The sequence below is a fragment of the Musa acuminata genome, chromosome BXJ2-6 (assembly GCF_036884655.1).
Source record: "Musa acuminata AAA Group cultivar baxijiao chromosome BXJ2-6, Cavendish_Baxijiao_AAA, whole genome shotgun sequence".
In the NCBI taxonomy this organism is placed as follows: Eukaryota; Viridiplantae; Streptophyta; class Magnoliopsida; order Zingiberales; family Musaceae; genus Musa; species Musa acuminata.
Genome location: NC_088343.1, coordinates 9,044,502 through 9,066,926, shown reverse-complemented (window position 1 = coordinate 9,066,926; position 22,425 = coordinate 9,044,502). Strand labels below are relative to the sequence as shown.

At 39.8% G+C, this 22,425-nt stretch overlaps 4 protein-coding genes and 1 long non-coding RNA gene across 15 annotated transcripts; 3 read left to right on the top strand and 2 right to left on the bottom strand.

The window, feature by feature from the left end:
* The first annotated feature begins 1,132 nt into the window (after positions 1–1,132).
* On the top strand, positions 1,133–3,180 carry LOC135614648 (uncharacterized). 2 transcript variants are annotated; one of them, XR_010487618.1, is made up of 4 exons: positions 1,133–1,472; positions 1,569–1,862; positions 2,763–2,923; positions 3,013–3,180. XR_010487618.1 is itself a non-coding variant. In XM_065112221.1 (3 exons), the coding sequence occupies exons 1-3, from the start codon at positions 1,455–1,457 to the stop codon at positions 2,808–2,810; spliced, it is 360 nt and encodes a 119-aa protein (XP_064968293.1). In that variant the 5' UTR covers positions 1,133–1,454; the 3' UTR covers positions 2,811–2,989. The 2 variants fall into 2 exon arrangements, 1 of the variants encoding a protein (XP_064968293.1); XM_065112221.1 differs by lacking the exon at positions 3,013–3,180 and having other exon boundaries at positions 2,763–2,989.
* LOC103987472 (uncharacterized) lies at positions 3,044–8,918 on the bottom strand. 10 transcript variants are annotated; one of them, XR_671896.3, is made up of 5 exons: positions 8,587–8,918; positions 7,860–8,087; positions 7,004–7,304; positions 3,423–3,676; positions 3,044–3,181 (listed from the first exon to the last, which is right to left on the bottom strand). XR_671896.3 is itself a non-coding variant. In XM_065112223.1 (5 exons), the coding sequence occupies exons 1-3, from the start codon at positions 8,853–8,855 to the stop codon at positions 7,296–7,298; spliced, it is 318 nt and encodes a 105-aa protein (XP_064968295.1). In that variant the 5' UTR covers positions 8,856–8,918; the 3' UTR covers positions 3,214–3,676; positions 7,004–7,135; positions 7,208–7,295. The 10 variants fall into 10 exon arrangements, 2 of the variants coding, with proteins under 2 accessions (XP_064968295.1, XP_064968294.1); XR_010487622.1 differs by lacking the exon at positions 3,044–3,181 and having other exon boundaries at positions 3,214–3,676; positions 7,860–7,966; positions 8,048–8,087; positions 8,570–8,918; XR_010487620.1 differs by lacking the exon at positions 3,044–3,181 and adding an exon at positions 3,860–4,036 and having other exon boundaries at positions 3,214–3,676.
* Positions 8,919–8,992: 74 nt separating this feature from the next.
* On the top strand, positions 8,993–17,243 carry LOC135614647 (putative MYST-like histone acetyltransferase 1). Its single transcript, XM_065112220.1, has 9 exons — positions 8,993–9,325; positions 10,805–10,893; positions 11,191–11,250; positions 11,931–12,143; positions 14,011–14,079; positions 14,383–14,544; positions 15,027–15,120; positions 16,165–16,307; positions 16,746–17,243. Exons 1-9 carry the CDS (start codon positions 9,055–9,057, stop codon positions 16,947–16,949), a joined length of 1,305 nt encoding a protein of 434 aa, XP_064968292.1. The 5' UTR covers positions 8,993–9,054; the 3' UTR covers positions 16,950–17,243.
* A 454-nt stretch (positions 17,244–17,697) lies between these two features.
* On the top strand, positions 17,698–18,306 carry LOC135614645 (small ribosomal subunit protein uS9-like). Its single transcript, XM_065112219.1, has one exon. The coding sequence runs from the start codon at positions 17,754–17,756 to the stop codon at positions 18,192–18,194; it is 441 nt and encodes a 146-aa protein (XP_064968291.1). The 5' UTR covers positions 17,698–17,753; the 3' UTR covers positions 18,195–18,306.
* A 3,262-nt stretch (positions 18,307–21,568) lies between these two features.
* On the bottom strand, positions 21,569–22,425 carry LOC135614646 (uncharacterized). The gene is made up of 3 exons (XR_010487617.1): positions 22,292–22,425; positions 22,114–22,190; positions 21,569–21,768 (listed from the first exon to the last, which is right to left on the bottom strand). It is a non-coding gene; the product is annotated as an uncharacterized LOC135614646 (long non-coding RNA).

Here is a 22,425-nt window from a genome sequence, read left to right as displayed (position 1 = left end):
TGTATTTCTTTTTATTGTGGAGTGAGTGAGGAGGGGGGGGGGGTTTAAGCGGGCGGAGATAACACGGATAGCGAATGTGTGGGCTTGAGGGTGCCTCAAGAGTCGTGCTGTGATCGCCGGCCGTTCCAGGCCAGCCACGTGTCGGCAGAGAGCTCCTGGATTTGCTTCGTCCACGAGTTTCCATCCGCCGCCAACCATAACCCAATAATAATAAGCATAAAAAAAAATCGAACAGTAAATCTAAAATCCATCATTCATGAGAAGCCACCAATAATCACGTGCCACGTCGGCAGAAACATACCAAATCCCCATAAACCATCGATGATGACCTCTACCCTATGTCTTAATAATAATATTATTATTAGGATCTTCTCAACTTGTATTTCCTATCACAAACACAAAATGGACTGTGATAGAAATCCAGCTTGATCTTGAATTAATTCAAGCCCATCTGAACTTGGGCCGGCCTCGTTCCACTTTCCTTGGCTTACAAAGACCACAAAAATTCAATAATAATATTATTTTTATCTTTATTTACAGTAAATTAAACTTTATAATTCGATAAAAAAATAATATGACCAAATAGTATTTAATTTTGAGTGCCTCTATTTTTATTCTTATCGATAGTTGAAGAATATAGTACATGAAAAAATTATTGATCTACATTCCTCTTCCTATTAATTTATTTGTCTTTAATGGTGAGAAGAACTCATCTTGTAGAGTGTTCCCAACCACCACATGGATGGATGTATTATTGTGGGGAATATAAATAAATATTCTGTGTGACAACGGACGAAACATTCCTTCCCAATATAAGAATTAGATCGAGAGAATATGATCCTACGTAGAGTCACATTAACCTCCCTACCTGACCTTCAAGTATAATAATTTGCTACCTAATAATATATCCATTTTCTTAGATCAAATATCTTCTATTATACTTACATGACTAAAATAATAATAAACGAATTATTTCTATTAAGTTATCATCTTTAAAATGGTCAGAGGAGGAAGAGAATAACTTTGCATAATTATGTAATGCAGTAAAAGAAATACTTGCAATGAATATAACATACCTGAGGATGCTTTGGAATAGGCCAGCCAAACCGGGGACCAGAGTCGTCGGTGCGCGCAGCGACTGGAGGCCAATGAGAAGCGTTCCTCCCGTGAGCGCTGGCGCCGGCCCGAACACACACGGAGGGTTGGCGTGACGAGACGAAGACTGCCGTGAAGAAGACGCCAACTTGACAGCTGTTCCATACGACAGCGACGCAGGCGGAGGCCTCCCCTGTCCTCGTCTACATCTTCTGAGAAAACCCAGCAGAATCACGACCATCTCCCTTCCTCTTTTTACGTCCAACAGGTACTATAAGTACAGGGCTGGAAACGACTGGTGATTCCTCCTTAGCGGTCTTCTTCTCCGCCCCATCTGAAGCTGCGTAGAAATCTCCGCCATGGGCGATTCCAAGGAGGTGACTCGCTCAGCCCTCTTTGTTTTCGGATCTTAGGGTTTGATGATTTGTTCGCTCGAGATACTAAAAAGAGGTGTGTGGATGGGGATTTCGCAGAGCCATAGCAGTGATAGCGGCGGCAGTGGGTGGATGTCGGTGCCAGCGTTCGGGGAGTGGGACATGAAGAACGGGGTGCCCGACTACTCCATGGACTTCACCAAGATCCGGGAGATGCGGAAGCAGAACAAGAACCCCTCCCGCGCCAGCCTCGGCAACGACGACGAGCTCCTCACCAGCAACAGGCTCCGCTCCGACGGCGGCAACAAGGAGGAGGAGCAGGAGGCTCAACGCCGTCTTCCCCAGCACGACCAACGCCGCCCCATCCATCACCACCGCGGCGGCTCCCCCACCGTATCCTTCTAATCTCTCCTCCCTCTCTCTCTCTCCCCCCTCATCTTTAATTTCTTTATATTTATTTTTTTTATTCCTGTTCCCTTTTTTTTCTTTTTTTTATAAAAAAAATCGACCCAATAACATAATTATTTAAATATACTCGAAAAAATCGTACATCTGAAGAAACAAATAGTTGGCTTAGATTTTCCAAGAAACGAAGTAATGAGAAAAATCAGTGTAATTATCTAACAAAAGCACGAGAAAATACTATGTTGTAAAGGATCAATAAATGATGAATCGCCTGATATTATTCGAAGAACAAAAGGTTGGATGTTGAAGTGGCAATGAGTACAAAGTCGAGATTTTTTGTTGAGAGTAAATGAAATCATGGGAGGGGAATCTGAGATTTCAATTCCTACGCCAATTAGGGCCTTGCAGTATCGATTATATGGTTCAGAGGCTTAAACTATATGCGACAAAGAAATCAAGCGTTTGGCCAGCCGTTTCCAAACATGTGATCATCGGGTTGGACGTGACCTTTGGCCGTCGTGTTCACGCTTTGGTCCTTTGCAAGTAGGCAGCAGGGAAAGGCTATAGTGATCCGTTGATCTTGATCGGTGATCTGATAACGGTGGGCTTTGTGCAGTACTTTTTGATGATGGTGTGTTGGATCCAGATTCATCAATCTGCCAAAGATTGAAAGATGGAGATCTTTGGGTTTGCATAACACTAATTTTGTGTCAGCTTCTAATATTCCGAAATGAGATTTTGAATATTTGATCCAATGCTTAGACTTCGACTGTATTCAACGACTGCCAACTCAATCTATCGTTTGACTTTCCTTGCGCAAAAAGTCTTGTTTACTTCTCCAGGTTTGAAATTTTCTTTTTGACTGTGTGCCTCGTCTTTGTGGTGCAGGGGAGGAAGAAGTTTATGGGCTGCTTCCAGTGCTGTATAGGTGCGTGAGGCAGTGGCTGCCTGCAACACACACACATTCACACAGACACAGGCTCACTCCCTGGTGTTGCGTGCTTTGTATTTGTTGGCTAGAGGATGGTGACTGCTTGGGCTGCACCGATGTAATTTCCTTTGTCGTTATGGATGTTCTGAGCTTAATTTTTTTCCCCTGGAAAAATTGTGGATGATGATGGAATGTATTAAATGTTAGGTTCACTTTTGCGTCTGGGATTGCTTACCATACACGGAGCTAACTCTTAGGCAGCTTTGTTCGTCGAGGAACTTTCTCTGGTTGGATTTATATGGAGAAAATGTCAGGAATGTCACCTTCATCTTATGAAAAAAGGAGGCTCCCGGCCCATATGTTCCTTGTCTTGTATCTGCAATTAGTCAAGCACAAGAAAAATAAGAATTTTGCTAAAAGAAAATTCAACTTTCAAGTAAGAACCGGAACGGTAGCAGTCTTGCTTGATTGGAGGAAGACAAAAAAATCTTGCCTGATTGGAGTTGACAAAAAATACATGTCGACCAACTTTATTACAAATCAGCAGAGTCTCTAAAGAGTCAGATTTGACAATGGTATTACGATAAGTCATTTGTGAAGCTTTGGTGGGAGCGTACCAAATGGCTCAGCATTCCGCTTGGAGTGGGGTGGAGGCCTGATGTGTACTGCTTCCTCGAGTGACTATAGTGTCATTCCCATCCACAAAGCAATAACCGGTTCTGCAATTACATCCAGGTTTGAAAAAGATCCACCGCAAAACGCTCTCGAAGAGGTTGAATGCACTCAGCTTGATTAGCGGATGAAGGCTGGTGGGTGGAGCTTAAATCATTCACATTGGTACCTCTCCCATCAGTAAAGCAGTTGTCGCTACCTGCATCAGAAAGCAAATTAGAAACAGAATCTGTACGAAAAATAGTTGGATAATTGGAAGCACATCTGTATTGAAACAGTGAGTGGAGATTGTTCCCGGGTCGTTGGGAATGATAGTCATTGCACTTGGAAGACAAGATTTGAAACCAAATGACAATGGAATGGGAATGATAGATTGCTTAACTTAGAATCATTCCGGTTCTTCTAGATATACTAGAGGGAGGTAGCAATAATCAAGGCAATACTGAAAAGAAGTTGATCTACCCTGTTGTTCCCCTTCCCTTCACCAATCTCTATTAAGCCACTCTGCCATACAAGAGAAATTGAAGCTCAGCTTTGTTTGAAGCAGTTCCCAATAGATCTAGCAAAGTTGCAAGAAAAGAGACTGCTCAGCGAGTCCACCTCATCATTACCAACACAATATTGATCCACATAATACTGTATGACATTTGAGAGACACAAAGAAATAGGTAATCTTCCCCAAAGGAATTTTCACAAGAAAACTTTTAATTCTAGGAAGAGCATTCAGATTATACACAATGTTCCAACCATCCCAACCCCTCCTATGATCAATTCGTCTATCCCTCAAATATCTATATATATGCTCTTAGAAATTGCAAACCCTGAGGGTGAGAATTCCAAACTCAACTATCATCATCATCGGACTCAAGGGCCAAGTGGATACTTGTGATCTTGCCAACCAAGATGAGATGAAAGATATCTAGCAGGAGCTGAATATTCCAAGTTCTGTTGACACACAGATCTTTAACAGAATGTAAGTCATTAACCCTATCACAATTGAAGAAAGTGGACCATTTACTTAGGGGTATGTTGGAGAGCCAAGGGTCATCCAATAATCTGATGTGTTGCCCAGTTCCTACTACCCTCCTAAGACTCTCTCTAACACAATAAATAGTGTTGTTGATGCCTGTCCAGATTTGAGAGATTTTTCTACGGTCCAAGGCCCAAGGGTCAGGGATGTCATACTTGGCAATAAGGATTCTAGCCCAAAGGAAGTTGGAGTTGTTGAGGATAGGAAGAATGTGCCTAGCATTGACAACATACTTGACTATGCTAATGTCCCAGACCCCCAGCCCACCAGAATCTTTAGGGGCAGTAACATGATCCCGACTGAGGAGTCTGATCTTTCTATGTGAAGAAGAATCACCCCCAAAAAAATATTTGCTATATTTGGAGATATCATTAGCAAATTTATTGGTGATCCAACAACTAACAATTGAATGTCAGGGAATGGAGTTAAAAAGAGAGTTTATTAATGCTACTTTACCAGCTTGGGACAAGAAATGCTTTTGTAAAGGAGCATATTGCTCTTGATTGGTGAGGTTGCCTAAAAGAGGTTTGATTTGTCAAAGTCATTGATTTAGAGAGGGCTATCCTTCTTAGGAATGAAAAATTAGAGTAGTTTCCCTCAACTTTAAGGAATCACAGTCGATCTATGTAATTCTCTGAAGGCCGATTCAATAGGAAACTTAAGAAGCTCCCAGAAGTGGACAAAGAAATCAACCGTGTAACCATCCTACCCTGAAGTGGCCAGTTATCTTGAACAATGAAGGTGAGACTAGGGCACTCAAACCAGTGGGGCTCAAAGTAGAAAGCTTTTTTTTTTCCCCTCTTCCTAACATACTCAAAAGTAACTTTAATAAGTAAAAGGGCATGATCAGAAGCTATATGAGGTAGGTGGAAAATAGCAACATCAGTAACGGTAGAAAGCCAACAACTATTAGCGAGAACCCGATCAATAACAGTAGAAACCCAACAACTATTGACAAAATTTATTATCGCACCAAGTAAAGCAAGGGTTGTAGAAGCCCAAATCCATAAAGCTAGCATTGTCAATAAAATTTTGACTTCGTCATGCTCCCTAAGGGTTTAGTTCCCCTTGGTCTGGGTTGAACTAGGATTAGTCGCCTTCAACCTGGGTTTACTTTTTACAGGACCGTGGATAATGGTCCGTACAACTAATGTTCCTTCCCCTCCCTCACTTGTGTGTTGTGGCCGCTTGCCGAAACCCTACCAGAATTAGACATTGGTTCTTCATGTATTTTGGGCATCGACACAGCTTTTAAAGACAACCCTATGCCTTATTACCTATCCTTCCATAAGAGAAAAACTAGGAAGGTTTTCACAGTCCATGTTCTAGAAGAAAGGAACTCCTTTAGCCCTAATCCACACCCCTTGGGGGATGAGGGAGAGGGGAGGAGAGATCAACCATGATGCATACTTGACGAACTTTTCCCTCACTCCCCTAGATGTGATTTCGTCTATTTTGAGGGGTTTATCGATCATCGCAACGATTTGGAATAAGATGTTAGACTATAAGAATTCAAGGGGGTATCCCAAGAAATTGTACCTAGATGGGTACGAATCTAGCAAACTCCTTAAGGAGTTGGAAATTCTTCTTCTATGGAATTAGACTCAAGGCTTGTCTCCTCCGAAGTCCAAAACCACAGACCACCTGTGAGCACAGTATCCTTCTCTTCCTCCGACTAAAATCTAAAGCAAAAGAAACCACCGACCATGTCTATAACATGGATCGATTTCTTCAACTGCCACAGTTTAGGAAGAGTTATTTTAATGGAATCCAAAGGAGTTTTACTAAAGAATTTTCATATAAACTTGTTCTCCATGCTTGTTTTGCTATATCCACTTCATCATCATTTAGATCAGGGAACAACTTTGAGCTTGCCTAAATGCGTTAAATATTCTCCTCTCATGCAGTGTTAGGCTTCCAGGAGTTGGTGCCTTGCGCTTGATGTAGGAGACCAGCCCAGGAGAGGGGAGCCTTAGGGGCAGCAGCAATAGGGGGAGCAACCTCTACTGCGTTGTTGAGAGCAGATTGGAAGGCCTTTGGGGAGGCAACAATCAGGGGAGCAGCCTCCACTGTCTTGTTAAGAGAAGACTGGGGAGCCTCTGGTGGAGCAGAATGGTTTGTGATTCACACTTGAACCCCAGACCAACATGTTTCAATTAGAAAGTGAATCATCTTGGGAGTCTGAGAAGAAAATGAATGTGAGAAGACTTGCTATTTAAACTGTTTTATCAGGTCTTTGTGAATCCTATTACAGAAAGACCTCCACAGTTCTCTTCTTGGAAAATAGGATCATCAGGTCCTTGTCATCTGGGTTCTTACCCTTCGAATATGTGTAAATTTCAACCAGACCAAGATACTCCCATATCACCAAAAAAAAAAAGGGCTAGGACAACCTTGGATGACAATTCTAGAAGTTAAAGCCACTTTTCATTGAGATGATAACAAAGAATTGCTTAAGAAAAACCAAAGACATGGAAATTTGTTATAATAGGATACCTGACTGGAACGGTGGCGAGGAAGATTATATAGGACTTTTGGTTCCTCGAGTGTTATCTATTCTCATCTTTTTCTCTACATAGATACACGACAAAGAGACTCTGCTTCCCTTAATAGCATATATGAGATCACCTGCAGCTACGCATCATACGGGTGAGAAACATCAGCATTATGTATCCCATATTCACTACCCATTGTCTTAACTGTTTCGAGTCCAACTGTGTTTTTGCAACTGTGGACGTCAAGATGATGCCATCCTTGTCCTTTTTTCTTGAATTTAAATAAGGGTTCCCTATTTAACCTGCCATTTTATCAAAGTAAAAAGTTAACACAACCAAGAGAATCAATTTGAAGCTCTTCTCATATGTACATACAAAGGCAACCAACATTGTTACTTTGCAAACGACTAAAGTAGCACTTAAATCAAACAAATCAAGCACTATTTTCACATTACTAGTAACTAAATATAGTCCTTGAAGCATAAACCCAGAAGAAAAATAAATTCCATGGCAAACCACAAAAAATGGCATGTAAGCTATTATGTTTTAGACATAGTTTCAATCTAGGTTTGGCTGCAAAGGGATAATCACTACTTTAACTTCTTGGTAGATGAAGAAGTGCTGAATGCAAAGCTGAAAAGTCTACTGCTGGGCACCTTGAGCTTATGAGAAAGCAACAATTCATTCAAATTACTTGAACAACGATGATAGGATGACATAATGCCAAATGTAAATACCTTCCCTCTTATCAGCAACAGTTCAATACATAAATCATCAGAACCCATCACCATCCATATGTTCTTTTCTGATCATCAAAATTTATTTAGAAGCAACATTAGGCCCACAATATAACCTACCATATCTGAGTCACCTTAGACCATAAGGGAGAAGATCCATTTGTGTCTCAGATAGAGCATACTCTCCGACAAGGGGATGCTCGTATAAGAAAAACCCAAGATGCAACCTGAAATGGTTCCTCAAACTACTAGCCAGTTTCATTAAAGTATTTAGTGTTCTCCATTTGAATTGCCATAAGTAGAGGTACCTGGCCTGAGAAAGGTGTTCCATCTTCCCTGGGCTTCCTCCTGGAGGTATAAGTAGTAAAACATTAGGAAGTAAATAAAACATTCAATTTCCAGTATTCAATACTACTTTGTGAACAAGAAAAATACACACGCCTCATTGGTGGTATCATTAAAATTCTCACTGTTCTTTACTGATTCGAACAACGTCGCATCACTTCAGAATATTGGGATCAAGAATCATCTGATGCAAATTTACAGATCATGCAATTCTACGAGATTTATGTTTAAAATGAAGAATGTGAGGCTTTTCAGGATATCTTGTCATCAGAATTCCCACATCAACTCATCAGCAGAAATGCTTTTATTTCTAGGGAGCAATGGATGACGCCCTGAAGCGAGAAATTGTAGCTAAACTCGTGCAAGGGATCGATCCAAGCCCCAACTCACTTTAACTCCATCAACATCCCAAGGGAAGAAGACCCCTCAAGATTCACACAACAAATTCAAAGAAAACTCGACTAAAAAAAAGACAGGAGACGGACAGGGAGGGTTCTTGAACCTGCCAAACCAATGTGCAGGCAGAGCCGAGCCAATCCAAGAAGCGTATGCCCTCGTCACCGGGATCCGAGATCCCGTGCCGACCAGGCAACGCGTACTCTTCCGGCAGACAGGAAGGGGAGAGGGCATTGGAGCAGGCGAAGGCGAAATAGGCATAACGTGGCGATCTCCCGAGATCAAGAACCGCCGACTCCCCCTGTTGCGACCAAGGCAGGCAACAGTGTATCTACCGTACAAACTGATGGGTCCCACCGACAAATATGACGCCATGGACCAATGGTAGTCCAAATAAACACCTAAATGAACCTAAACGCTAGAAGCTGGCTTAGAAAAGACATGGGATCGAAACTATCCGAGCCATTAAAAAGCGGACGTACACGTAGCAACTGGTGAAGACCAAACCGAACCAAATCTCGCGACCTATTAACATTTTGAAACCCGAAACGACAACCGTCCCCACCGGTCGTCGATGGGCTCGATGAAGGAAGTGAAGGCGGAGGACGGGGCGGCCGCCCCGCCCTCCAACGGCGTCGCTGCTGTCCCTACCGCTACCGGCGGGCCGGACAATCCGACTAGAAGAGGGAGGTCGGGATCGGCGGCAGTGCTGCCGCTGGAGGTCGGCACGAGGGTGATGTGCCGGTGGCGGGATCAGAAGCCCCACCCCGTCAAGGTCATCGAGCGTCGGAAGACCTGCTCGGGCGGCCCCAACGACTACGAGTACTACGTTCACTACACCGAGTGTAAGCGCCTCGCTCCCCCGTCTTTTGCATCCATCTCTGTATTAAGTTCTAGGGTAGATTTAGGGTTGGGGTCGAGATTAGGGTTTCGGCCAGTGTTAGATGATTTGGTAAATTAGGTGTTGGAAAAGGTGGAACTGAGGACAAAGTGTCAAGTTGTGACTTGCTGTAACAATCTTTAGAGGTATTTACTTAGTTGAAGGCGTCAGTGCTGCAATTTGTGATGGGAACCTTTTGAACTGAAACATCTGCAAAGTGATAGTAGTTAGGACCTTTTATTTTTCTGAAGAAAATAGTTTTTATTTTTCTGTAGTCAATATAATGCAAATTTTCACAATTTATACTGCAGATTAATCATGCGTAATGCTTAGGTCATCCATAGTTGATATGTATTGTTAGTAACGTTTTTGGTCACCCATGGTGACGAAGCTGACCCCACCTGGTTCTTCAATCGCATGCTATCATGATTGAGAACCTGATGCAGTTTGGGAACGACTATGGATTGGTCTCCGCACCTGGTGTGGACTCCACATGTCTTCATCGATTGGTCACCCATGACTTGATTGGGCTTCATGTATTTTGATTGACTGTTAAATCTAGCCATATCATGTATAAACAATAAGATTCTTCATTTTTTTCATATTAGAAATGTAAGTCTGCAAGAGGACGGATAATGGGTCCACTACATGATTTTTATTATAAATGTATATTGAATCAAATTACTGCATGAGTTGGAAATATTTTGCAATTAGATATTTGGATATCAAGGCTGGATATTAAACGTTAAGGCAAAGTATGATATCTGATTTGCAAAATGAGCTGTTGTAACACCAAGAGGAAAGAACAAATATATACTTGAATATAATTCAAAAGAAGTTGTAGAATGCAAACACTTACTTGGATCTGTCACTCAGCATGAAAAATGAGATTGAACAAAGTATAATAGAGAGCTAACGATGAATGGTTAAATTGAAGAATGGCATCTTAAGAGATTTGTGGTTTAGGATGACCCTTATGTCAAAATGGAAAAGAAAAATCAATTATCGAGGAAGTTATGCTTTGTGAGACAAATGTTGATTAATCAATAGACAACATTTTAACAAAATAAATTAATGATGTTGAACTCTGGGATAATTGCTCTCTAGAATGTTCTTCAGGATGTTTGAAGTGTTCCCCATTTTTGAGTTGGAAGGAAGCATGAAACAATGTTCTTATACATCTGTATAGCAGAAACTGTAAGTTTTTTGTCTCTTGTGGTTGTTGTTTCAAAGAATAATCTGAGAGAAAATTAGCAGGTACCTATGGTTAATTTTATAGTGCGACATTTCACTTTCTGGATATAAAAACTTTGCTTTCTGCTTGATCTTAGTACTGTTACGGGCCTCATTTTAAAATATTTTTAATAGGCTTAGCCATCAAGTTTCTTATTCACTTTCGCTTGAGGTGAATAACTAAATACCTTTTAGTTATTTGTTTTGACAGTCAATAGGAGGCTTGATGAGTGGGTTAAACTTGAGCAACTTGATCTTGATACAGTGGAGACTGATGTTGATGAGAAGGTGGAGGACAAGGTATTTTTCAATTAGTTTTGTTTTCCATTTCATGTCAAGTATGTGCTATAGATGTTTATTTTTTATGACTTTGGACTCTTAGTTGGAAGAGGGTCCCAAGAGTGCAAAATTCTGCATCTTTATTCTAATGGCCATGTTTCTGTGTTTGCTTGGACATCTATTGTAGTTTCCTGTGGTTTCTCTCAGTATACTTGCTATATGTATTTAATTTTTCTACTTGCTATATCTAAATCATTTTTTTACATGTTACTTTTTATGGAATAGGCTTTACAAGTATTCCTGCATGATCCTTTTCAGGTAACAAGCTTGAAAATGACACGTCACCAGAAACGGAAGATTGATGAAACACATGTTGAGGTATTTTACAGCAAAATAAATTATCGGCAATCTTGTTAAACCACACTATTAATTTTGCAATTCCATAATACTGCATAAGCTCATCTATATTATTTTTTTAAGTGAAATTTACATCAAATTTAGCACTTTGTTTTTTACCAAGTCTTTTTTTTGCATTTTCTTATGAAATTTTAGTTTTCATTCTGTTACTGTGGAGCATCATTCATTGTGGCTACAGATATGCTAGGTCTAATGTCGTCTCCACTAAGAAATTTCCATCTGCACACTATCTAAGCTTAAACAGTTGGTATTGTAGGGTCTAAACATGTGAGCCAGAAATACTGTAGCAAGTCCACAATCAAAGTCACTTTTCCATTTGCTTCTTTTTTGTTCAGACAGATACATATATTTTGGAGTGGGAAAATGCATAGATGATTTAATAGAGCAAATTAGTTTTAGTTCTTTAAAAGGAAAAAAAAATGTGATCTTTTACTTTTGTAGATTATGCTTGTGAAACTGGGTGCAAGGAACAACAGGATAGATTGATACAAAATTTAGAGGTTAAATCTTTGAAAACTGATAATATCTTGCATATAGACCTAGGTCATTTGATTTTGTTCCACATACTTGCTTTATGATTTATGTTAACTTTTGTTTTTTTGTCTTTTTGTTTTTGTTTATGTTTATGTTTTTCTGTTCAGCATGGTCACGAGGAGCTTGATGCTGCTAGTTTACGGGAACATGAGGAGTTCACAAAAGTCAAAAACATTGCAAAAATAGAACTTGGCAGATATGAGATTGATACATGGTACTTCTCTCCTTTTCCGCCAGAGTACAGTGACTCTCCAAAACTGTATTTCTGTGAATTTTGCCTCAATTTCATGAAGCGCAAAGAACAGCTTCAGAGGCATATGGTGAGCTACATCTGAATTTTTTGTAGTTGCTCACATTAAGAAACTTAAGTTGCATGGATACTATCTAATCATAAGCAGTTGAAGATCATGGTTGTCCACGTATATTATTTCCCCATAAAGTTATTTGTTATACTGAGTCTAAGATTTTTCTTTTCTCAGTTTTATAAGTGGGCTTGCAATGTCCATCGGATATGGACGGTGTACCACTATCTGATGCTGTTAAGCTATTTCTATATCCTTTTCTATGTTTATGTCAGGCATACTGTTTATCTATTCTCTTGAATGAATTAGCTGGTGGCACTCCTTTACATGTGCATATTGAAATAGGTTGTTTCGAGCTTAATGAGTGTACTATTTTGGTGTTACTGTAACTGTTACCTTCTGTGGAAATTCCAAGCATGACTTTAGTTTCGCTGAGTTATAGGAGTTCCATAAATGGATAATAGGCTTAGCTTGATGGACTAGGAGGTTGATATGATAAACAATGGTTATTCTTTAATTGTCTCTCTTGATGAGATTTGTCTGGTTCTTAGTATTTATTACACATTCACAGAAAGGTGCTTGATAATGAGATATTAGAAATGAAGATGGTTTTATATCAATGACTAGACTGTTGTCTCTTGATGTAGCAAAACATATGTTAAGTCAAAGATATAGGTAGATACATGTTTACTTTTAGGTAGGGTTTCAATTTATCAAGATTATTCCATGGTGCCGAGTTTTTCCATTTAAGATTATTTATCTTGTGGCAGGATTTTTTTCAGTTACATGGGAGACAATGTAGTGATTTAACAACAAAAGATGGCATTAGTGCCAGAACATGTACTTGGGTACAATTTTGTATTTGAGTTGCTTTGACAATTATGAACTTACACATCATAATGTGAATTTTTTAATTGGTATAAATGTTGTGCAAATGCCCTAGTTGTTTACTCTCTGCTCTCAGTCTAGCTGTTTTTGTATTAACTTAATTTCAAGGTGTAAAATGTTCATACAACCAAGCGGAGTAAATATTGTCATTATAGTTAATTACTGAAAGGCAGCTCAATGCACATAGCTTCCACTGTTATGGGGTCTAGGATAGATTAATATATGGAACCTTATCCTTGCAAGCAGATAAGTCATTTTCATGATCTAATCTTGGTTACCCTTGTTGTGACAAAGTGACTTTACTGTAGCACCAACAATTGCTCTTTTTTGTACCAGAACTACTAAAGGGAAAAACATAGGAAATAAAGAAGAGACCATAATTTCTAGGTTTCCTGGTTGCATTATAATTACAAGTATGCTACCTAGCTTAGTTTTCTTCTCTCTTATTTGGCACTGTTGCTGTTTTGAGATTTTATTGGAGGTATTTGGGTAAGAATGTCTGTGGATTTTATTTTCATTGATTGATTTATATCTATAAAAATAAATGATGTTGATAATTTGATCACTAAAGTTAGAAAAAGTATCATAAATCAGGATAAGGAATTCAAATCATGGTTCCAAGGGGATAAATGAATTCCATAATTACAGAAGAGACCCCATGTGAAGCATCTTGAACTCTTGAATGTAAAAGCGATAGTTACAGGAGGCAATGGCTAGATAATTGTTATCTTGGGACACAGTATGATACGAAACATTACTTTGGCCTTATGAATGGATAACCTACTGGATGTAACTTCTGAACAGCCATACACTAGCATCTTTCTATTTGTGTTGTCTACAAGTGACTAATCCCTGAGACTAGAATAATCTTTATATTTTTTGCTTGTTCAACCTTGTAATCTGTTAGCTATGACTTCTTCTATTGCTTGTTTTTGGTTTCTATGCAACTTGTTTTAAGGCTTCTTGGCTTTTTCTCATGCTCGTGTTCACTTTGCAGCGCAAATGCGACCTTAAGCATCCTCCAGGTGATGAAATCTATAGAAGTGGCACCCTTTCTATGTTTGAGGTGAACTTTATATCCTTGTAGTTCATGCTTTTTTTCGTTGGATTTGATCTATCTTCCAGAAATGAGTTTCTTTTCCCTTTCCCTTTCTAATGAGCAATGCTTGATTGCATGGCAAGCTTGTCAAAGCTAAGTAACTTTTAAGCTTCTTAGTTTATTAAATATGCCCACCAATATGACCAACCTTTTCATTTGAACCATGCTTCTCAGGAGTCCTACTTCTTTGTTCTTCTTATATCTCTTCTTGGCCATCTTTAATATTGTATTTGGATATACTTGATGGCTTTAACGGTAATTTTTATACAGGTCGATGGCAAGAAGAACAAGGTTTATGGGCAGAATCTTTGCTATTTGGCTAAATTGTTTCTGGACCATAAGACCCTCTATTATGATGTTGATTTGTTTCTGTTCTATGTTCTTTGTGAATGTGATGATCGAGGCTGCCACATGGTTGGTTATTTCTCAAAGGTATCATTTCTTATGGACCTTTTTTTTATGGAAATGATAAAGTGTATATGCGTTGCTGAAATCTGAACTACGTGTAGATGAAAGAATTATGATATAATGATATACAGGCTACTGATTATTGTTATGCACCATAAAAATAGGACAGCTCATCAGACAAGCCTCCTGCCAATGCAGGGTTTAAGGTCTTATCTAAGAAACTCTTATACTGACTTGCATCTCAAACACTTAGGGTTGCAGAGGATCAACTTTGTCTTGGCACGAATCTCACCATCTACAATAGATTTGTTCTGCATAACAGTAAACTGAATTGCTTTTAAAGAAATATTTTATATCCATAATGCAAACAAACCAAAACCTGCAATCTGCCCCTATCTGTTGCCTTATCATCCTTTTACTACTCTGAAGTATCCAATTTGTCTGTTGTTCCATTTATTTTGTCAGTTGACATTCTAAACATTCTATTTATTTTCTTTGTTATGAAGGAAAAACATTCAGAAGAATCATACAATCTGGCATGCATTCTTACTCTTCCTCCTTACCAAAGGAAAGGATATGGGAAATTTCTAATTGCGTTCTGTAAGCTTCTTATCTTTCCCTATCTTGTTTTTACTGTTCATAAATCTTATCAATAGGATGGCACATTTTTATAGACCTCCATGTAAATTTGGCTTTAGTCTTCAGGACTAGGCCCTTTCCAGTGTAATTCTGGGTGGTTTTACTGTGAGATTCAGCCCATGTATTCTTTTTGTTATGACTTCTCTTGTTAGTCCCAGTCATTAGATGTTCTAAAGACAGTGGACAGTGGATACTATGATGAATTTTTGGATTTATCTGCAAGGTAGTAAGACTATGGTGTTGGTGCCATCTGTTGTCTTTGGTGTATGTTGATGTTGTCAATACATAATTGACACTGATGCCGATGGCATTGATCCAGCAAATGTGATATTCGATAGTTCATATTGGTAAAGGAATGATCGCACTGATTGGATGGTGATTTCATGGTTATGCAACAGCTAAACATCATAATGATTTTGATTATTTTCTTATTGATAATTCATACCGGATGGATGATGTTTTTAGCATTATGTAAGACATGATGTGGAGATGTATATAAAAAGTCATGTAACCACTGAGATCTGACTTGCAGAGGCAAATATTTAGCACATTTGGCCGTGCTTGGTTTGTCCAATCCTGTTTCACACCATCACCCTTTCTTTTCATCGCTGCTCTTTTCCTTTGTCAGATTTTGCCATTTCATGCTCTTCTTTTCTTCTTCCTTCCTCCTGGATGCTATATTTTGAAAAGTGAGGTTCCAGAGTTTGGCGTTCTTGTTGGTTTTGACCATCAAGGAGGAGGAAGATGGCCAAGGAAAAGTCACTGCCTGGATGATTGTTGGTGGAAGATGATTCTGCTAGAGATTCCATATTTCTATTGATGATGAAGTTTCTGAACTGTTCTGAACTTTATTGACTGTCAGAGTTGCTCCTCGAAACATTTTCTTCGTATCCTAATACCCTTTGTGAAAGAAATTTTTTTTTATCTTCATAACATGCATTTTAACCTACTTTTATATGTTGTATACTGATAATGATGTGCCTGATCAAGTTTAATCTTGTACAGCTTATGAACTTTCAAAGAAGGAGGGTAAAGTTGGAACCCCAGAGCGACCACTCTCTGATCTTGGACTGTTAAGCTACAGAGGATATTGGACTAGGGTTCTTCTGGACATTTTGAAAAAGCACAAGGGCAACATCTCCATCAAGGTTAGCATCCTTGTGCACCTCTGTTCTTATCCTATGTCTGTTTTTCTTACCTCAATTTGTCCTTGCAACGTTTATATTTTCCATTTGCAAAACTGCTGTCACCAGAACCATCCATATTACCGATTTTAGCTTTTTGGTAAATGTTCCTTCTTAGTGTGAGCATGTCTGTGTCGCATGACAATGAATTCCTTATTTCAAGCAGCTGCTCTTTAGCAGTCATTCTTACATGCTAATATTATTGATGAGAGTGAACATATATGTATGAAGTTATGATTTATTTTATAACGTAAATCTCTTTGTCAATAAAATAAAGGATAGCTATAAAATATATGCCAAGAAAACCTATAAGCTCTCAGGTTCAAGAATGTTACACTTGCATGGCAGCAGCAGTAGCTCCTGATATGTTCTCTAATACTGTCAAGTTCGATTTATCGACAGGAACTCAGTGACATGACTGCGATAAAACCCGACGACATCTTGAGCACCCTGCAGACTCTCGACTTGATACAGTACAGGAAGGGACAGCACGTCATATGTGCGGACCCGAAGGTCCTGGATCGTCACCTGAAGGCTGCTGGACGTGGAGGCCTGGAGGTTGATGTTAGTAAACTGATTTGGACTCCTTACAAAGAACAAGGTTAGTGAGATCATGTGTAGATTCAGGACCTTATGTTAAACTCGCCCAAAAGATTCAGGACATTCTTCTCCAAAGTGTCCTCTGTGTTCACAGTTTGTGTTCTCAACTTGCAAGTTGCCACCACCTTCTTGTATGTTGCATTTACTGCCTGAGCCCAAACTGTTGTGAGTGGCGCGCGGGAGACAAGTAGCGTGCCATATTTACGTTGGTCCTTTTTAGCTACATGTTCCAAAGACAATTACACACGTGTATTGCACAGTCGGTGTTTCTAGTGCTGTTTTTAGTCAGTATATCATCAACATTGTGTCTATATATATATATATATATGTGTGTGCGTATATATACAAGCACGCGAAGTTCATCACTTGCCATGGACTTCCTCTTATGTGAATGATTGATTTCTCTGTTTCGACTGTTTCGGCCACGATAGCTTTCAGCCCGGCCAAGTGAAAATTGCTGATCACTTGGACGAACACAAGGGATCATAACTACAAGAGAAATATTCATCTAAATTATTTTATATTCTAGGGTATGTTGAGATCATGATCCTTATCGATATTATTGATAGATGAACTCGACTTAGGGCTAACGTAGAGAGCGGCGAAATAACGGTTAGACCCGTGGATGCTTTATTTATTAAAAGAATTTGGCCCGAGCCAAGACCAAAGCGCTCAAACGCGACCGGACCCAACAACACGATTGCTGCCCATTTCCAAAGCCGGTCCGCTCTATAAATAGCGGACGCCGATCAAGTGTCTAGGGTTAAGGTCAGTAGAGTCTCCCGTTACATCCGGGTTGGTGCGGCGGCGATGGCAACGACGGCGGCGACAGATTCGGTGCAGTGCTTCGGCAGGAAGAAGACGGCGGTGGCGGTGGCGCACTGTAAGCGCGGCCGCGGGCTGATCAAGGTGAACGGCGTCCCGATCGAGTTGGTGAAGCCGGAGATCCTCTGCCTGAAGGCCTTCGAGCCCATCCTCCTCCTCGGCCGGCAGCGGTTTGCGGGCGTCGACATCCGCATCCGCGTCCGCGGTGGCGGGAAGACCTCCCAGATCTACGCCATCCGCCAGAGCATCGCCAAGGCCCTCGTCGCCTTCCACCAGAAGTACGTCGACGAGCAGTCCAAGAAGGAGATCAAGGACATCCTCGTCCGCTACGACCGAACTCTTCTCGTCGCGGATCCCCGCCGGTGCGAGCCCAAGAAGTTCGGTGGTCGCGGCGCCCGTGCTCGGTTCCAGAAGTCGTACCGATAGGTCCGCAAGCAGCGCCTGCAATCCGGATCATCTGTGCAAAGGTTCAACCTCTTCCATGCTTCTTTCAGGAATCGCTTTTGGTGTTTCGGTTTTGATTTAAGGTTTCAATTAAGCTCCGTGTTTATGAGGAAACTTCCCTTTGTTAGTTAGACTCGGTAATAAGAAAAATATACCAGAAAGTTTTGACGGTAATAAGAAAAAGGAAATATAAGCTAATAAACATTTGTGATATAAAACAAAGGGAATAGTGCACACTTTTTTTTTTTTTTGGCACACATTTAGCCCCTACTCCTCCATCTGCCCTCGTAGCCACAGGTTTTCCACGCCAAGGAACTCAGGGAATAGAGCACACCTTTTTTCCACATTTAGCCCCTACTCCTCCCTCTGCCCTCGACGCCACCCACAGGTTTTCCACGCCAGGGAAACCAGGGAATAGAGCACACCTTTTTTCCACATTTAGCTCCTTCTCCTCCCTCTGCCCTCGTAGCCAGCCACAGGTTTTCCACGCCAAGCAAACCAGAAAGTCCTGCACAAAATAGCGGAAGATGCGTGCTACTTCACGCGTTAGACGAAAACCAAGCCAGCCAGCCCACGAGATTAAGGCAAAGTCACGAGACACGCAAAGGCCCCTTATCCGTAATCACACCGACCTCTACGCGACATTAGAAGTGAGTCGGATGGGCGTATAAGTAGACGTACCCGTGGATCGGGTCGATGTGGGCACACATCAGAGCGGAGAGAGGAGAATGGCGGACATTGCTCTCCTGGTGGTGGAAGATTTCGAGAGGAGGAGCAGCAGCAGCAGAAAGGTGGGCTGGGAGGAAGGAGGCCACGGGGGGGCGAGGCAAGAGGAGTCGTCCGCGGCTTCTTTGGTTCGTTCGAGCTTTGGGAGGACGGCCAAGGAGGTTTCCTCTCCGAAGGAGGCGGAGAAAGCTCTGCAACGAGGGAGCTCCTTCGTTTCCGCTGCCATTGATGGCGTCTTCTCTGCTTGACGCGGTTCTCCGTGTCACCTATGTTTTCTTTGAGCTTATGATCGGGAGAATCTTTTTTTTTCTCGAATTTGTATAAATATATATTATTTTAATAAATAAAATCATCAAATTTTCATAATAATTTTTCAGGAAGTAAGACTCGTTGCCCGACGCCAATGATTCCTCGGCTGATTTGCCCAACGACTATTCTTCATCTTTCTGTCCCAAATACTACTTCCTCGTTGATCTACCATAGCATTAAAATTTCCTCTCTATACAATGGCAATATGCACGTGTTATCTTTTTCTCTTCACCTACTGCTATTATTGTTGTAGCAACAGGTGCTGCTTTTTTTTTTTTTTTTTTTTTGTTGCAATAGTCGCCGCTGCAGCAATAGCAGCGTCGCTTCCACACCGCTGCAGCAACTGCACCATTTCCTCACCGTCGCCCCCTCTCAATCGGTGCATCCTCCTCACAAAGCAGCGACTGATCTATTGTCAATCTGCTCCGCTTACTCGAAGACGAAGACACACGATTCCTCTGCGTGATCTCCCATTCGTGACATGCTCTAGCAAATCTAATTTGCTTCACCATCATACCGATCACATATCAGAACTACCTCCGACGATTATGTATAATCTGATCTGATCTACTTTAAACCCACCACCTAATGGTGCTTGGCCTCCTGTATGCTTCCATACTTATTTTTTCAAGAAATAATAATTTCTCTCAACCTTCCGGACTCATCTCCATAACAATTTTAATCACAACTCTCCAAAAGCATCAACCTTCTTTTCGAATATGAATTACTGGGCTACATCAATGGCTCCCTCAATTGTCCATCCAAAAATATTTAAATACCAAGAGAATCAATCTTGATGACAAATCCTTAATCATTAATTGTGATTATATCAAAATCATCTTATTTTGTATGTCATTCAAGCCTCGATGGTTATTGGCTCTATAGTAATATTAATCTCTTCATGCAACATTACTACAAAAGTATGATCCAAGCTATAAATCACTTTCACCAATCGTTCTCACATAATTAAATCTTTTATCTACCTTGATGAAAACAACCTAAAAGAAATATATCATTACTAATCATACATAAAATTTAAAAAATATTATAGATATTTAACTTTAATATCATTCCCTAAGTGATATACAAGTGTTTATGAGATGAATAAAAAGAACTAGTGACAACAATTTAAGCACATGACTCACTAATATCATTTAAAGAACTATATGACAAGTTAATTGATCATGAAACATATTTGAAACGAGAAAAGAAAAAGATAAAAACAAATTATCACAGCTCAATTTAATTAAAAATCTAAAAAACATAATCAAAACTGAACAAGATGTCTTTTAGGCACATCGATAATGCACATAATCATCATCCTCCATTATACTATCAAACTCTCCAATGATCGTAATTTCAACCCAAACAACTTTAAAAAGAACTTCAAATACAATAATCACTACAATCATTAACATCTCTAGCGTTTCAACAATAATAATCAGTAAAAGGTCATCTGTCAACTTTGTGATAAAATTAAGCGCACAACAAAAGTTTATTGATCTCGACCAAAATCTCCTACTACACCCAATTGGCCTCATATACTTGGTTCCTTACAATATTTATCACTTACACATCCAAATATTTTATTTACAATTAACAAATTATCACAATTCATACATCATCCCTCTATTACAATATGTGTTAAAACATATCCTATGCTATTTTAAAAAGGCTTTGATTTCTTCTTCGTAAATACTCATCCTTTCATCTTCATTCCTTTACCGATGTTGATTGGACAAATAATACCGATGATAATACATCTATCTCGACCAACATTATCTTCCTTAAAGTAAACTTAATAAATTAAGAGTTTCAAGAAACTAAACACGATTACAAGATTTACCATTGAAGCTAAATATCAAATCATCATCATTACTATTGTAAAACTCAATTAGATCACCAATCTACTGCACAAATTTAATATCACTTCTCAATCCACTCAAATAATATATTTTGATAATGTTAATACCATCTACTTGTCCCAAACCTCATATTTCACTCTCGTATTTCATATCATCAATTTTCACTTTATTGGAGATCAAATTATCAAACGTGAACTAAGTTTTTCCCATATCCATATTTCAAAACCTCTCGCTCATAAAATATTTCAATTACATTAGTTTAAGATTAATATTATTGACAAAAATTTAATCTTAAGAAAGCATAATAAAGGATGATGATAAAGACATATAAAATGACAACTTTATATTTTTTACACAATGAATCCTTAATTGACCTATGATATTTATGATTTATGGATCAATCATCATAATATATATACATGATTTGAATGTAACGAATGATTAAAAAAAAATCTCTTCCTCAAATCTATATAAATAGATATTTTCCCAATGAAAGAATAAAATCATCAAGCTTTCACAATAATTTTTCGCTATACTGTCACGATGAGAGCAAATATATAAGAAAAGTTAGTTGAACCACCCACGGAAATCATGAATCCTCCATAGTGCAAATACTTCAGCAATCCACCGCTCACGAAAGAATCGGACGGAGAACCCTAGTTCCAGGACAGAAAGAACAGGCATTAACTCGAAATGAATAAAAGATCAAGAGCCTTTCGGAATGAGACATCAATGGATAACAGATCCAAGGGTACGATTCTTTCGGCGAGAAAAGCAGTCACCAAGCAATCGGCTCTCGCAGGGGCAACCATGCGTGGCCCATCGAGAGCTCAGGAAAGAACTGGACGGAAAACCCTAAATCCAGTTTAGAAAACAGGCATTCAATCGAAACGAATAAAATATCAAGAACCTAGCTAAATGCGACTGCCATGAATAACAGATCCAAGGGTACAGAAAAACTCCAGTACAGAATCAATCTTTCCATGACTAAAAGCACTCACCGAGCAATCAGCTCTCCTAGGGACAACCGCGCATGGGCGATCGTGAGCTCACGTCATCAAGAACAGGACAGAAAACCCTAATTCCAGGTCAGAGAAATAGAAACGAACAAAAAAGATGAAGAACCTTCCATAATGCGACATCAATGAACAACATCTCCAAGGTTACAATCAAACTCACTCGCCGGCGATAGGGGCGAGAACAATGGCGCTCGCTTCTTCTAGGGTTTCGATCTCCGGCCCGCCGGTGTTTCTCATGCATCCGCTGAGGAAATGTCAATAAGCGCTCCAAGAACAGAACGGGGGAGGCGAGGG